Source organism: Gopherus evgoodei, chromosome 12, assembly GCF_007399415.2.
Source record: "Gopherus evgoodei ecotype Sinaloan lineage chromosome 12, rGopEvg1_v1.p, whole genome shotgun sequence".
Taxonomy (NCBI): domain Eukaryota; kingdom Metazoa; phylum Chordata; order Testudines; family Testudinidae; genus Gopherus; species Gopherus evgoodei.
In genome coordinates this window covers 41,424,335-41,440,837 of record NC_044333.1, presented here as the reverse complement: position 1 = coordinate 41,440,837, position 16,503 = coordinate 41,424,335, and the positions used below count along the sequence as shown (strand labels likewise).

Below are 16,503 nucleotides of genomic sequence, written 5' to 3'. Positions count from 1 at the left end.
CTTGACAGAACCTGATTGATTTTTCCTTGTTTTAAGATCCAAGGGGATCTGGACTCACCAGGAATTGGTGGGGGAAAAAAAGGGGGGATGGTTACTTTCTCCTTGTTTTAAGATCCAAAGGGTTTGGATCTGTGTTCACCAGGAAATTAGTGAAGTCTCTCAAGGCAACCCAGGGAGGAGAAAGTTTTGGGGGGACAGAAAGTGCTCCAGACACTGAAATTCTGGGTGGTGGCAGTGTACCAGATCTAAGCTAGTAATTAAGCTTAAAAGTGTCCATTCAGGTCCCCACATTTGTACCCTAAAGTTCCGAGTGGGGAAGGAACCTTGACAACACTGTAGAGGTCACTCAACTCAGTCCAGAGGTAAAAACACATCATCCTCTTGCTCTTGCAGATTTTAATTATTTTTACTTCCCTTTGTTTGTTTGCCAATAGCATTTCTTTCCCTCCCAGTTTTATAGTTTTCCTTTTGACACACATTGATTTTTTCTTGTTTATTTTTCCTCCTCTTTCTCTTCTACGGAGCCCCTGGAGGGGAGGAAAAGGGTGGGGATGTCCTGAAAGCCAAACAGAACTCCCATTTGTAATGGCTTTTCTAACTGAGTAGAAATGGATGAACAATCCTTTTTGGAGCCTATCAGTGCAGGGCTTCAAAGAAGGGTCACTGTTAGGTACTAGGAATCTGTGTAGGGTTATTGTTTGCAACAGGAAATGTTTTTATAGGAGGAACGCACCAAAGAGATAATTGAGATCCATTGGGGATTAGAGCTGGCATTACATAGAAAAGGAATCTAACAGAAAAATAATGTTGAGATTGAAAACAAGAAAGGAAATAATGAAGGCAAGGCAGTCATTGGCTGTAATATTATAAACCTAAATCATTCACATAAATTCTCTGTCTATGGGAATAAATCCTGCAGTATGTTAACTAGAATATTGAAAGAAAACAGCTGTCTTCAGATAGAATTTGCATTAGGAACAAAAGAGGAGACAGGAGCATTGATCCTACTAAAGTGAGTTAAGCTTCCAAGATTCCTGGAAGAAGTATTATATGTGAGGGGAAGAAGAAGAGTTGTTGGCAATGAAAGATGAATTTACAATACCATCAAATATTCTAAGCTAGAAGAGAATGAAATCTCTGAAGAAATTAGGATGAAGCTCGGATATCCTCAGGTCTGGGAGAACACTACTGTATTGTATGCTAGAGAGTGTTACTCCCTTCCCTCTTTCACATATTTTAAAATGCAAAAGAAGAAAGGGCAGTACATAAGAATGGCCCTACTGGGTCAGACCAAAGGTCCATCTAGCCCAGTATCCTGTCTAGCGACAGTGGCCTATCCTAGGTGCCCCAGAGGAAATGAACAGAACGGGTAATGATCAAGTGATCCATCCCTTGTCGCTCATTCCCAGCTTCTGGCAAACAAAGGCTAGGGACATTCCTGCCCATCCTGGCTAATAGTCACTGATAGACCTATCCTCCATTAATTTATCTAGTTATTTTCTGAACCCTATTATGGTCTTGGCCTTCACAACATCCTCTGGCAAGGAGTTCCACAAGTTGACTGTGTGAAAAAATACTTCCTTTTGTTTTAAACCTGCTGCCTATTAATTTCATTTGGTGACCCCTAGTTCTTGGGTAAACAAGGATGTCCTTATCTACTTTCTCTATACCAGTCATGATTTTATAAACCTCTATCATATCCCCCCTTAGTTATCTCTTTTCCAAGCTGAAAAGTCCCAGTCTTATTAATCTATCCTCATGTGGAAGCTGTTCCATACCCCTCATAATTTTTGTTGCTCTTTTCTGAACCTTTTCCAAATCCAATAGATCTTTTTTGAGATGGGGCGACCACATCTGCATGCGGTATTCAAGATGTGGACGTATCATAGTAGCACAACTTCAAAGTGAGGGTGGCACGATGTCTCTTATGACTTAAGTGACAGGCACAGAATTCTGCAGGTGGACAGAGTTTGGCTAATTTTATATTTTGACTAAATTTAGGGTTAGCAAGACTCAATCATAGTTCATCCAAGGTTATTAATGGGGCTCAAAATGGTGGTGTCAAGAGAAGACAATATTTTCTGGGCCTCTGAGTTGTTGTTACTATATTCTGGACAGTTAAGAGAAAGAGGTGGCTACTCAGTTCCTGCTTTTATATGTTGAGAGAGGTTTTCAATCATCATTAATTTGTTACTAGAGATTAGGAGAATGTTTTTCGCAAATGTGTAGTTATATGTACAAGGAATCTGGGACCAGGAGATTACACGTAGCAATGTGGAGACTCTTTCAATCAGGCCACAGGGACCAGGCTGGGGTTCCCAGGGTCACCCCTGGAAAGAAGAGCAGTTTGTATTGCCGAGTGGCTGGGACGGCAACAGGCTGAGTTCACCCTAACGTAACCCCCCGGGGGCAGCACCGAGGACGAGGGACTTGGGCCGGTCTGTTCGCAGCAGGGCTGTTATCGCCCAGGACAGGCCCGACAATGGCCGTGTAAGGACTGGGGAAGGGCAGGAGCCTCTCGCTAAGGACCGGGCTGCGGCATAGGACACGGTTCCGGCCCCCGTGCAAACAGCCCATTAAATCCCTGCGCCCCGCTGGGCCTGACGCGCCGCCGCGGCGTGGGCCGAGCCGGGGACTGCACAGCTCGTGGGGTCCAGCAGGGGGCGCGCAACGCAGTGCAGGCCGGGAAATCCGGGCTGTGGGGCATATTGGGAGCCGGAGGCCGCAGTGCATGTCGGTCGTTGTAGTCGCCCGTGGGCCCAGCCTAGCAATAAGAGGAGGAAGTGCAGGGGGCGCGCGCTTTCCCTAAGGCGTCGAGAGGCCAGCGGCGGGATGGCGTCACTTCCGTCGCGCTGTGCGCGTCACTCCCGAATCCTGGCGCGGGATGGCTGGCGGGCGCGGGCGGGTCTCCAGGAGCCGGCGGGGGCCCATGGCGGCGGGGAACGGGGCGCTGGGGCTCCGCTCCCCCGAGGAGGCGGTGAACTGCTGGGTGCTGCAGTTCTACTTCCACCAGGCCGTGGGGGCCTATCGGGCCCGTCGGAACCGGGACTTCCGCGAGTTCCGCGACGTGATGCAGGGTGAGGGCCCGCCGGGGGGCGGGGGCGCTCGGGGAGGGGGAGAGGGCGGGGGCGCTCGGGGCTGGGCGGGGGGGGAGGAGAGGGAGGGGGCGGGAGCGCTCGGGGAGGGGGAGGGGGCGAGGGCGCTCGGGGCCCGCCGGGGGGCGCTCGGGGCCGGGCGAGGGGAGGTGGAGAGGGCGGGGGCGCTCGGGGCCCGCCGGGGGGCGGGGGCGCTCGGGGAGGGGGAGAGGGCGAGGGCGCTCGGGGCCCGCCGGGGGGCGCTCGGGGCCGGGCGAGGGGGAGGGGGAGGGGGAGAAGGAGAGGGCGGGGGCGCTCGGGGCCCGCCGGGGGGCGGGGGCGCTCGGGGAGGGGGAGAGGGCGAGGGCGCTCGGGGCCCGCCGGGGGGCGCTCGGGGCCGGGCGAGGGGGAGGGGGAGAAGGAGAGGGCGGGGGCGCTCGGGGCTGGGCGGGGGGGAGGAGAGGGAGGGGGCGGGAGCGCTCGGGGAGGGGGAGGGGGGTGTTTCTGACTTGGATGTCCCAAGCTCTCTGTCTCCTCTCTCTCTAGCTCTGCTGCTGCGGCCCCTGGTTAAGGAACCTGCAGTCTCCCGGCTGCTTCGGATTATGCAGTTTCTTTCAAGAATTGAGGAGGGAGAGAACCTAGGTACGAGAGAAAAGCGCCACAATTTGCCTTACTGGTGCTCAGCCCTGTTCCCAAAACGTCATTCACCTCAGTGCATTGCCTATGCTCAGTGCTGCCTGGGACCCTTCTGCTGAAATCACTTTTTATCTACTGTTTGCCTGAGGAAAACCAACTATGCTATTTAGATTTTTTTAAATTCAGGTTTGGATAAAGGTCTCTGAAACGTCTGTGATAATTCCTTGAAGTAATCTGCTTGTGTTTTTTTTGTTTATAAGGGTCTTTTCTGCAAAGGAAAGGGCATAAACCTGATAATAGTAGGAATAGTGCCTCTGACCAGAACCAAAGCAGTCAAAAGTGACACTTCTCATAGGGTAGTTAACGTGCAGGGTAAACTGGGAAATAGTGAAGTAATTTTCACTCTTTTCAGTAATAGGAATCGAACAATAATAGGTAGAGCTTTGAGACTGAGGTATGATTTGTTTAGCATTGTCACTTGAAGGCAATGTGGGGTAAACATCAAACCTTCTGTTGTTAATAGCCTAAAACCCAAACGAAAGTTTTTGTTTATGAAAAACCTGGCTTCTTTGCAGGGATTCTGTATTTTCTCTCTCTGTCATCTGGAACAAGGTCACTTCCACTTTCTTTACAAACAATGCATAGATAAACCAATTTCATTCTTAATTTCTCCTGTGATAGACCAAGAACACAATGTTTGAGTGAAAACACTGTGAAGAAGGCTTTGTTTTGCTTTCAGTTGGAATTAAAATATTAAGTAAAGCAACCATGTATATCAATCTTAGATCTAGTTATATTTGAGGAAAACTTAAACTTGAGGATCAGATTTGATCCGACAACAGTGCCCTTTCAATATGGCAAGAACTTTACTTTTGAATTTCTTGATGTTTGAGAATTTAAACTGCATTAGTGTAATCTTCTGTAATTTTTATTCAGTGTGTTAATTCCTGATTTTTCTCTTTGTAGTTTAAAGTAAAGCAAACCTCCACATACTCAGCTCACAATGTTTATTGCTTTCAATTTCAAACTCACCAAATGTCATGTTTCTTTTTGAGGACCTTGCATAACTTAGACAGCCTTTCTTGATCATAATTGTTTTGTGTGTGCTGTTCTCTGCTGTGTCAGTTACTGCAGCATTAGTGGCCTAACAGAGCAAATACTAGCCTACTTGTTTTGTCTGCTTCCTGTGGAGGATTTCTTGGTCCCAGGTAGATTTTTGTGTCTGTTTTAAAACCAATAGGAATGAATTGTTTCTTTTAATTGTAGATTGCACCTTTGATACAGAATCAGAGCTCACCCCTCTTGAATCTGCAATCGGTGTGCTGGAGCTGATTGAGAGAGAATTTCCTGTGTCTGAGGTGGCAATGGAATCTGTTAGAAAAATGGTGAAGCAAGCTGTAAGGGTCAAGTTCTCCTTTTTCATTCAAATAGTTTAGAGTTTTATAAGCTTTAATCTAATTAAAAAAAAAAGCTTCCCTTACACTGAGGGCAATTGTCCCTTCTCAGGTCTTCCCTCCATTATTTGTCTTACTTCTGGGAGCTTTCCATTGCTAGGAAGATAGTAACCTATCAGGATCTGTAATTCTATTAAAGGTGAACTGAAAAGCAGAACATTTCTTTTGCTGTTACCATTTTCTCTATTGACTATATTAGAAATAATGTATTCTTTCTCTCTTCTTTTTACTGGGGGACCTTTTAAATGTAGAATCAGAATGCTCTTAGAGTCTAAGAATCGCTCCTAAAAATTTACTATTGCAACTAGTCATCCCCTGCAAACTGGTCTGTTCATACGTGCAAACTTTATCTCAAGCCTTCAGATTGATGTATGTAAAATATGAAATGTAACTATGATGTTTTATTGCATATTATGCTACAATAAGCAAACCTGAGGCTACAAGACACTTGCCAAGGGACATCAAAATGTCTTTGATGCGTTTTCTCTTCCTTCCTACATCCACATGCTGTCTGCCTTCACTTGTAAGCTCTTTGGGGAGGGGCCATGTCAGCTTCTTTTAGTATTGACATGCCACGTAACTCTGTGGTCCTGTAGAAGGCTACTTGTTTGTTTAAAATTAAGCCAAGGAAATCTAGTGAGAACTGATGGATTCTCAAATTTCAGGGGTGTCCATGTACATTTACTGAATTGAATGACACCATACAAATGAAATTAGGTAACGCAATGCTCAATTGGAACCTTGCATTAATGGGATAGTTAGAAGGGTATAGTGGGATTTCAGGTTAGCAGCTCATTAATGTGTTTGGTGCAAGAAGTGGTGTTTCCATGTTACTTGAATTGTGTTTGGAAGGAACATCCCAGGCTTTGCTTGCATTTTGAGTGTGCTGTGTGTGAAGCTGATTTAGGAGATGTGGTTGAATTGATACACCTATAAAAATTGAGATCCTCTTTTTCCTCTCTCTAGGCTGTTATCATTTGTATCAAAAAGAGGGAGTTTGATAAAGCCTCAAAAATTCTGAAAAAAAACATGGCAAAGGACCCCAGCACCCAGGTGAGTTTGATTATTTGAATTTTGGGGCTTGAGATGGAGTATCTTGTTGGCTGTGCAATAATGTTCCCAAACATGTATTGCCTTTTCTTAATTTGTCTGCTGCTACCATTGCATTGTCCGGCACCGAAAGCGAGTATAGTTGGCAATGCTGACGCAGAATCCAGACTTTTCTGGCTTTTGCTTCCAATTTAGATCAGTGTAAATTAGCTGATAATGTTGTAGTGTCAGTGGGGAAGTCCCTCTCCACCCAAACCCCCAGCTCCTGCATTTGTAACCTGTATCATTTGTACATATTCTGAATGTTCTTGCCTCTTGACTAGAAACTGAGGACAGAGTTGCTCAGCATTATCCGTGAGAAGAATTTGTCTCATACGATGATCCGAAATTTTTCCTACAAGACTTTTCAACAGAGTGCATTCCAGTTCTTGGAGACCTACCTGGAGGATTCAGAGCCCTTTCTCTTGACCGTATGTATCTACCTTGGCTACCCACATTTTAGCTCTACCCCAGCTGTCACCCCCCATGATCTGCAGGAAAATTGCATGTGATGAATGTCACTTCTAACCCCTCCGGGCTTCAGTTCAAGGGATACACCCTTAGGTCTCAGGCCTCCTGCTGTCACCTCTCTATAGGCAATGTCCTATGACTCTCTCCCTTCAGATCTGGGATTTAGGCTTGCTGTTCTCTGTGACTATCCCAGCAGTCTGACCTAGCTCCCCACCCATGATTTCATGCTTTTTCCTGAAGGACAAGAGACTAGCTAGCCTTCACAAAGCAAAGTATGTTTATTTAAGAACAAAAGAATTACAGAGGAAAATTTGTCATAAAACCATAAAAAGTCTAAGTGTATATTAGAAGTGACTCATCTTTCAAATAAGGATCCTTCAGATCCTTCCAGCAGGGCTTGCCCTCTTGTTAAAGGTTCAGGTCAGTTTTCAGGTAAAGAACAACCCCCCAATCCCCCGCGTTAAGTTCACCTTTTGTACCGAAAGCCTTTCTTTGTTTCCTGGGCCTCTGGAAACTGGTCTGATCCACCATTTGTAAAATCCTTTGGGGTTATACTGCATTGGTGATGTTTACCTGTCCCAGGGTGTGCAATAATCACCTCCAGTGATTGTCAATCCTGGGGGAAACTTGGTAAACCACCTCTGTGCAGTTAGAATACAATCTCTGGCTCACCGAGATGCAGGTGACTTTTATAATGTTGATACAATAGTCTCAAAAGTTACTAATCTGTTTTTCTTATTGATGTGTAATATTTTTGACTTGTACTCAAAAATCAGATACAAATGTCTGACTGTAACGTTTTGGGACCAGCGCACCAAGGGAATAAGTTTTTTAGCATTTAAAATTCAGACCTTCTCTTAAGGTTCCATGCTATAAAATTACTTGGTGGTGGTTATAGTTCTTAGTCCAGATAACTTAACTCTGCACAGTAACTACTGCAGAACACCTGACAAATGACCATAGTCATCTTATCTACAATATACTAAATAGCACCCTGACCATAGAACAGCTAGTAATTGCAGGGATTGTGCACTTAATTAATGAAATAATGTTCCATGCCTGTGGAATGGGAGTAAAATAAATGCAGTTCCATGGAGTTCTGTTTGTAATGATTATGTGCTTTCTTCCTGTCAAAGATGGCGAAAAAGACTTTGAATTCAGAATATATTGATGAAACTAAGAAGCTGGCATTAGTTCCAGAGCCTGTGGAAGTAGTGACTCCAAAGCCTGTGGAAGTAGCCAAGCAACCACCAGTGGTGGCTCCAGACAGTGTGGAAGTAGCCAAGCAACCACCAGCGGCGGCTCCAGACAGTGTGGAAGTAGCCAAGCAACCACCAGCGGCGGCTCCAGACAGTGTGGAAGTAGCCAAGCAACCACCAGCGGCGGCTCCAGACAGTGTGGAAGTAGCCAAGCAACCACCAGCGGCGGCTCCAGACAGTGTGGAAGTAGCCAAGCAACCACCAGCGGCGGCTCCAGACAGTGTGGAAATATCTTCGAAGGACTCTGAGAGGTGAGCCGCTACAGTGATGCATTAGCAACTTAGAGAGGAAAGCTGACCACTATGTTGAATGAAGTTTGCCAGAATTTTGCTTCTGAATTGTAACACCCACTGGTTTCACTCTGTGCAGGCAGCTGTAATTTTTTGCCATGTGCCAATGCAGTTGTGCTGCCCCAGGGGCTACTACTTGAGGATTTTCACTAGGCTGTCTAAGCTCTGAATTTTCTGAAGAGTACCCTGGTGAGTGTTTGGACTATAGGAAGGGAAGGTGTCCCTTGTGACAGGTGGTGAATGAGAGAGGGTCTTATGTTTACAGAAGGGTTTTGGTGTGTCCGTGGTTCAGAGGACATAAGTTTGGTCAATGGCATTTAGTTTGCCACTTTTTGGAGGGATAAAACAGATGGATGCTGTGATCTGAGGTGCCTATGGTAGCCAACACTGAAAATGCCAAGGTCAGGGCAGGCTGCAAAAAGGGGAACAGATTCTCCCAAAACTGGTGGCTAACACTGAAGTTAGATTCACCAGCTAGTCCCAAACTGTGCTCCTGATATCCCACAATGGTTATCAAGAAGCTAAAAAAGAAATCACACAGCCCCCTTTATTGCATTCCAGTTCTCTGGCTCCCAATCAGCAAATAGGTCCAGTACAGTGAGAAGTTTTTTAGACTGTGTTCACTACAGAGAATGTTGTTCTGATCCCCAGAGGACCAGCCACATTGCCAGATCAATACTAGTTTAGATCTTACCCAAAATACCATGCTGCCAGCCAGTCCTTTAGTATCTAAAACTAAAGGCTTTATTATAAAAGAAAAGAATGAGAAGAGAGTTGCTAAATAGTCAAAGGAATCAGATACATACATATGACTTCAGAGTCCATATATCAGGTTCTTAGCAGCATTGGTGAGTTTGCTGGCCTGTAAAGCCCCCCTGGAAAACATCCAAAGCGTGGATGGGTCTATCAGTGCTTTGTTAAAAGCTACAGTTTGTAGAGAAGATGCTTCAAAAGTGGAAAGCAGGATTGAAAATGGAGAATATGCTGCTGCCTTTTTATATCTTTTGTCTCAAACCCAAGCTCACAGCATATAGGCATGGAAAAGCACTTGGAGTCCCCTGTCTGCAGGCATGTCCCGCTGAGTCATAGGGTAGCCCCTGGCTTCTCTCAATGGGTTCATTGTACAACTGATTGCCTTTGATGGCCATCAGACAGACTGAATAGTGTTGATGCCAAACTGTCTGGGAGTGTCACCCAGAAACAAAGCATAAGTTTGATACACAAATATGTCACACATTTATAACTCAATACAAAGACATACATATAAACATAATTATACTTGCCAAATCATAACTTTTCCACTGATACCTTACATGGCATATCTTGTAGCAATCACTGCAATTTTGTAATATTGGTATCAATAATATTACAAGTGATCACCCGTATTCCATATGGCATCACGGATGCTTTCAGGATCGTTGCTGTCGTTACCAAGCAGTACTGATATCTGTCTTGGACAGTGGTTCTCAGACTGGGGGTTGAGACCCCTCAAGGGTTTGTGAGGTTATTACTTGTGGGTTCGTGAGCTGTCAGTCTCCACCTCAAATCCTGCTTTGCCTCCAGCATTTATAATGGTGTTAAATTAAAAACACTTTTTAATATCTTTATAAGGGGGGTTGCGCTCAGAGGCTCCCTGTGTGAAAGGGGTCACTAAAAAAGGATGAGAGCCACTGATCTTGGAGGAGGCAACTCACCTGCACTGCTGGCAGGATGGTACATGACACTGAAGTTCTTGTAGAAGGGAGATGAGTCAGTGGAGATTGGGAATGCCTTGTGTTGTGATGGGGTATCTTTCAGGCATAATTGTTTGCTATGACACATTCACTGTCCATTTTGATCAGTTTCATGGCTAGAGGGTTTTTAAATTAGTCAATTTCACATTTTAAGATGTTTACACCTGAAATTTCAGGGTGTTGTAACCAAGGGGGTCCTGACCCAAACGGGGACTGTGTGTGTGAGATGGGATTGCCGCCATCACTCCTGCGCTGCCTTCAGAGCTGGGCTCTGAAGACAGCAGCCACAGAGCTTTCTGCAGGCAGAGGAGGTTCCTGGACATAGGTCTGATATCCCCCTGTGCTTCTGGGAGCGCCCCAGCTGGGGGCTCCTAGCTGCTCGTCCGGGCCATCTGGGGAGGGACAGGACTTCCTCTTTGCCTGCACGGTGGCTCCTGGGGAGAGGTCAGACCCAACTCTGGGATCTTCCGACTGCAGGAAGCTCCATGGCTGTGCTGCCTTCAGAGCTGAAAGGGCTGAAAGCTGGGCTCTGAAGGCAGCATCCTTGGAGCTTCCTGCAGCCGAGAGAGGTATCCGGAGGTGGGTCTGACCTCCCTCTGAAAGCAGCCGTGCTGGGGAAGAGGAAGTCCTCTCTCTGACAGGATTAGCAGCTGGAAGCCTGGTGCATGGGAGCAGTCCCCAGTTGGGGTCCCCTGGCCCTGTCTCTCCCTCACCCCTTTAATAGCTAGATTTCACAAGGGAAGGTCTGATGTCATGGTCTGTGATGTGCTTTTGCATGAATGTGAATTTGGTAGGCGCTTAGCTATGAGGCGCAGTGAGGGGAGCAGCTGTGATTTTAGTGAAGTAGAGCCTTGTATTGTTGAAATCATTGATGTAACCTGCTTAGCTTCATTTATTTTATAGGCAGCCTCCTGGAACTGTAACCACATATGGGATTTCTGCTCTGAGAGAAGCTTTCAAGACCTTGTCAAATTCCCAAGATTCTGATGCAGCCTTTACCAAACTGGATGAAACAGACTTTTCTTTCCCCAAGCAATTGTCCCCTTCTGTATCCCACAGACTGAAGAGGCAGAGGGAAGAGGAGAATCCACACTTGGAGACCTCTCAGACTTCAGATGTGCCTAAATCACCTCCAAAGAGTAAACGCTTGTTGACTATAAGCAGACTGATTATGGAGCAGGACAGCCAGAGCACTGAACTGAGTGAGACTCCAGACTCATCCCAGGAGCCAGTGGTATCTTCTGCATTCAGGACTCTTGTTCAAAAGCCACATGTTCAGTGTGTGTCTTCCAGAAGTCCCAAGTATGAAGCACATCCATGACACTGTATTCTAGCACAGACACAATACTTTGAGAACTTGTAGCTAACATTGCTACATTAAACAATATAACCGTATCAGTGCAAAACTAGAATGTTAAAAATCCCTCCCTTTTGGAAAATGTGGAAATGGATAGTTAAAGCAAATATTCTATTGCCTTTGTAGTTCATACATGTGGTTAGCAACATGGAAAATGGGAAAGCTCACCACCTACATTCCAATGACCTTAATGCTGACTCTTGACATCCTTGCAAACTGCTTCTCAGTGTATGCATCTGACTGTAAATCTGCAGTTAGTAATACACAGGTTGGAGTTTGTAGATATGTTTTGTGGGACAGATTAAGGTAAATTTTCACATCCGTGATGAAGTTAAACCATGTATGAATTTTAAGAGTAATAGAATATTGATGCAAGTTACTTTAATTCTTCCACACTTGTTTTGTACCTTGTACGTTTATTCTATCACTTAGCTGTAAGTTAGAGAGGGGAGTGGGTGGATATGTGGGAACAAAACTTTCTCTGGAGCCAGGCTTCTGGGATGCATGTATTCTGTAGGACGTGATGAGGGTGTAGCAGGGTTCCCTTTTAACGCATCTTGGAGGCTGTGCAGACGAGGGCTCTGCTTTTGCACACTTAAGGCGGTACTGTGGATCTGCAGGAATGAAACAGCAGGGAATTCCCTTTCCTGAGCAGTACTTGAGTTCCCCAGGAGAGATGAGGCAAACATGGTAGTTCCATAAGGTTTTCAGACTTAGGAGCACATCGGGGTACTGATTGCGGAGCAGACCCTACTGAGCTGCATGCACTTTCATGCTTGAAGAGATATTGATTTAGAGTTCAGCATTTCAGGTTTTATATGCTTAAAATGTTAAGTGCTAACACACTAAAATGCTTGGAAGTTGGCCACTACAAGTGTAAAATGTTCTATGCAGTTGAGTAGGCTCCAGCTGTTCCCAGTGCCCTGCGGAGCACCTGGGATTGACATGTTTCCAAAGCTCCCCAGCTCCTTGGCTCTTGCCACCCATTGTTGTTGACTAAGATCCTAGCTAGGTTGCAATGCTTTAAATGGCAGTGGTGCTGATGGTGATGGCTACTGGTGACAAAGGATGTCAACCTTTGCTTAAGGAGTTCAACTTCAAACCTTCCCCTTCCCAAATGCTCGAATACACCTGTGTGAAAACGCTTGCATGCTGCCACGGAGATGGAATGCACAGGAATATTACTGACAGGGAGCATTTGTTTTCATGTAGTTGCTGTAATATTAAAACTAATTGAATCTACTTGCAGCATATCCTTTTAAAGAATTTTAAATGCACCTGATTTCAGCTGAATCTTCTCCTATAAGGAGTTGAGTGCATGCATGTGAGCGAGAGAAATAAGGAACATAACTGGTTTGGAACCAGCTGGCTTTGCCTGTAGTGAACATTTCATAGCAGCCTTGTGGAGCATCTGACTCTTGCTAAGTGCTCCTGTCCCATTCCATTGTCTGTTTCATGCCACATGCTTGGCACCTTCTTGGTAGCTCAGGTGTTTGTATCAGTTTTCAGCAACTGCGTAGTTTTTACATAGCTCGCTCTCAGTTGCTTCTCGTGTGTTTGGTACAGGGATCTGTCAAGGTCCAAAGAGGGAACTGCCTGTAGTTATTAAAATGGCACGGAGTAGCTCTGAATGCCAGACATACACACATGGCACCTTTACCTACAAACCAGTCAAATGGCAGTGGACTAAGATGCATGTGCTGTGGAGATGAAGCAAACATACATAGTCCAGGTGTCAGGCAAGCTCCCCCATTTCCCAGTGCTGCATGCCGATCTGAGTCTTGACTCATTGCTACCAAGGTGGTCCTGGACCGTGGCCTCTAGGTAATCAGTCAGTGGTCTGTGGTCCTTTTGGATGTTTGATTTAGCTGTCTGCAGTGACTGTCTCTTTAACCAGGCTGGCTTGTTGCAGTTAAAATGTGTCTGTGGTGTGTTTTCAGGCCACTGAAAGCAAGATGGAACACCTTGAATGAGCAAGAAGTAAAGGACACTTGGAGTGAGGAAGATGAGCTCTTCCTGGACAAGAGTAAGTATGCTATTTTTGCCATGCACACTCTAATTTCTGGTCCTAGCCATGCTGTTAGCCCTTGGGCACTCTGTTGCCTTGAATACTTGACAGAAACTAAAAGCCTAGAAATCCCATAACCCTGGAAAGCTTGGGACTACGGTTGCTGTTATAAGACTGCAGAAATGGAGATGATGTCCTTTCTTAGGGGGGCCCAAACAATGGGAAGTTGCTAAATCTATTGTGTATCTGATCATGGAACATCTAGCAAGTACCCTCTTGTTACAGCTTCAGACCTGAGATGAAACTACCTCTTAGTCATTGTCAGCTGTTCTAGTTTGAGACCCAGCCCGAAAGCAGTTCCTTCCCGTTAACAGCTGTACGGTGGCAGATCAGTGTTTGCATGCTTGTTTCAAAAGGTGTAATTAACCACAGATAAGACTTTTCTCCTGGGTGCTGTTCAACATCTGGGACCTTCCCTGCTGTGGCCTGAACATGCTTCCATTTATGAACAGATTTTTATTGAGGAAGCTTTTTGGCTTGGGTCGTCTTGTTTGTTTTTTTTTTTTTTTTCCCTTAGACACAAGTCCAGTTCCTTTTGATGAAGTCTGAGTTATTTTATTTCTTTAGTTACACTTCTTATGAGGTAACCAGGGCTTGGATCAGAATGGCCAAGTGCCCTTCAGTACGTGAAATTCTAGAAGCTAGAGGAAGTAAAGGCATTTGTTTGTTTTCCATACCCTGGTCAAGGGCGTTCCCCTGGTGGCCATGCTGCTCTCTCCCTGTAATTGAACAGGCTAAAGCCAGTCTCTCTGGGAAATACATGCACAGCAGAAGGCGAATGCTGAAATATGACTCTCCTTGGGTTTATTTTTCAGAGTCCCCTAGAAGAAATAGCCACAGCTCTTCAAGCCTCGGTTCCAAGAAGCAGGTAATATAGAGCCCTCCAGCTCTGTTCAGCAGCTCAAAGCAAGGCTTTGCAGGGATAGTGAAGCAGTTGGAAAGGGGAAATCCCTTTTGCTGGTCAGAGATTTCTTAGCCTCTGGTATCAGCTCAGTTAGACGAGTCCAAGTGATTGATGCACACTGAATGGAAAACTCTCAGAGATGCTGCACTGATAAATGATATTTACCACGGGACTGGAGTACCTTGGTCACTGCTTGCATTATCTAAGCGTTGAACTTACAAGGGGGTGAGTTGGGTTGCACGGATCTTTAGATTGTGAGGCCTGGCTTCAGTTTGTCTATTAAAAGCCAGGATGGTGGTAAGAGGCCTAAAATACTGTACGCTGCTTATCCTGGCTGGCATCTGCTTCCTGAACTGCTCAGCCGGTAAGTGAGCTGAAGAGGTGGAGAACCAGAACACACTCTAGAAACCACATCATTCTTAAATAAGCCTGCAGCTAGTATTGAAAATATAAATACGCTTTCGGGATGTGCCAGGGTTGGTGTCTCCTGAGTGAATCCTCCTTGCTTGCCCCTTTTCTGTCTGATGCCAGTTGTTTGGAGCTGGGTCTGTTGGATTTTCCATGCAGTGAAAAAGCATGGTGCATGCCAGTGGCACCACTTACAGAGTTTGTCACCTGGTAGCATTTGCCTTGTAAAGGCTCCAAAATCTGATACCTGCAGTAACCACCTTTCTGACAAGTGAATGGCTGTTCACTTTTATGCTACCTGTAACATCTTACAGTGTTTGCTTTCTTGTGGTTCACCTCTTCCCTTCTACTTGGCCTCCGGTCACTGAAATTCACAGTGCCCTCTCCTTCTACGAGCCGCAGGTAGTTAGTTCTTTTTACTTGTATGAACGTTGCATAGGGTATGTAACTTCCATACTCTCTCCATGATTACTTGGAGGATACAAGAGCAATAACTCCTTAGAATTTCCTGGGTAATCTACACTGTGATTTGGGAAACAGAACTAGTCCTGAACTTCAGCTATAGTATTTTCCTGGTATATAACCATTGTAACAATTCTTCTGGAATGGAGTGATCACTGGGTACCGGTGTGGAGTTACTGGCAAGGTACTTGTGCCTATGTACTATGTTATAAGAAGGTGCTGATAGTATGGATGTAAGGGGGACCAAGGAGGCTAAGAAGCCTTTAATGCAGAGCCCTGTGCCTTAAGAGTCATGGCACTCCTTGTTCTTCTTTTGCAGAGATGGACAGTTCAGGAAAGCGAGTGGATCAGAGAAGGAGTGAAGAAGTTTGGAGAAGGGAACTGGAAAATCATTTGCAAAAAGTTCCCCTTTGAGAACCGCACCTCGGTGATGATTAAGGATCGCTGGCGGACCATGAAAAAGCTGGGACTCCACTGAAAACAGCAGTTGAGGAACTCTTAGAGTGACGCTCACATTTCTCTCCAAAAGATGGACAAAGCAACAACTCCAATGGGAGGAAGTTTGTAGCCCCCTTCCTAGCAATGTGATAGGAATGATGTGGAGACTTCTTGTGGCTGCTTGGGAGAGCTGAATGCTACAGCTGGAAGAAGCAAAGTTTAACTAGAGCTCGGGAAACCTTCCTAATTCTTATATTTAGCTGAAGTCACTAAATTTATCTTTTATCTTTAAATTTGACTTTATCTGTCAACAGGAGCAACACAGCCTGAGTAACTATGGAAAGAGTCTAGTAAAAGTGCTACAATGCTGACATTTTGTAAATGTTCAGAAAGAGTGAGGACTCTGGCAGCCTTTACCCTGTGAGCATTAGAGCTGGAATCTGAGTGGACTGTAGCTGGGATCACAGCTTTCTCTCCTCAGATGTTGGTTGAATGGCAGGGTAATCCTGTCACCAACTGTTTTATCTATATTAATTTTCTTAAACCAATTGTGAATCACTTGGCAGATCGACTTTCTCCCTTTGCCTGTCAGCCCCTCCCAGAGGGGAAAGCAGTGTGTAGGCTGAGCTGTTGCACCGACAGAAGTCTGGTTTCTTGGCAAGGGGACTGGCATTTGTTTCCACATTTCTCTGCTTTGTACATTTTTATACTGAGTGAGGATTTCCTCCTCTACATTTTTTTTGATGCTTTAAAAAGAGATGTTTTGTCTTTGTACTCATTTAGTTTCTAGAATGTTTGGAGCCAGATGTCATCAAGTTAAAAGTTACAGTATTCAGTTGGTTTGACTTTTTTGTTTTGAG

At 45.4% G+C, this 16,503-nt stretch overlaps 1 protein-coding gene across 4 annotated transcripts; it reads left to right on the top strand.

Moving 5' to 3' along the window:
- The first annotated feature begins 2,865 nt into the window (after nucleotides 1-2,865).
- Nucleotides 2,866-16,478, top strand: TERF2 (telomeric repeat binding factor 2). Of its 4 annotated transcripts, none has more exons than XM_030582096.1 (11): nucleotides 2,866-3,077; nucleotides 3,621-3,716; nucleotides 4,977-5,107; nucleotides 6,131-6,217; nucleotides 6,538-6,684; nucleotides 7,861-7,959; nucleotides 8,044-8,234; nucleotides 10,910-11,308; nucleotides 13,304-13,389; nucleotides 14,247-14,299; nucleotides 15,525-16,478. In XM_030582096.1, the coding sequence occupies exons 1-11, from the start codon at nucleotides 2,885-2,887 to the stop codon at nucleotides 15,681-15,683; spliced, it is 1,641 nt and encodes a 546-aa protein (XP_030437956.1). In that variant the 5' UTR covers nucleotides 2,866-2,884; the 3' UTR covers nucleotides 15,684-16,478. The 4 variants fall into 4 exon arrangements, with proteins under 4 accessions (XP_030437956.1, XP_030437955.1, XP_030437957.1 ...); XM_030582095.1 differs by having other exon boundaries at nucleotides 7,861-8,001; XM_030582097.1 differs by having other exon boundaries at nucleotides 7,861-8,234; nucleotides 11,066-11,308.
- Nucleotides 16,479-16,503: the final 25 nt, after the last annotated feature.

Excerpts from the sequence above, each read along its gene's own strand:
- TERF2 (XM_030582094.1), top strand. The coding sequence starts at position 2,885 with ATGGCTGGCGGGCGCGGGCGGGTCTCCAGGAGCCGGCGGGGGCCCATG. Across the intron at positions 5,108-6,130 it reads GAAAAATGGTGAAGCAAGCT|GCTGTTATCATTTGTATCAA; the intron begins GTAAGGGTCAAG and ends TCCTCTCTCTAG. Across the intron at positions 6,685-7,860 it reads CAGAGCCCTTTCTCTTGACC|ATGGCGAAAAAGACTTTGAA; the intron begins GTATGTATCTAC and ends TTCCTGTCAAAG.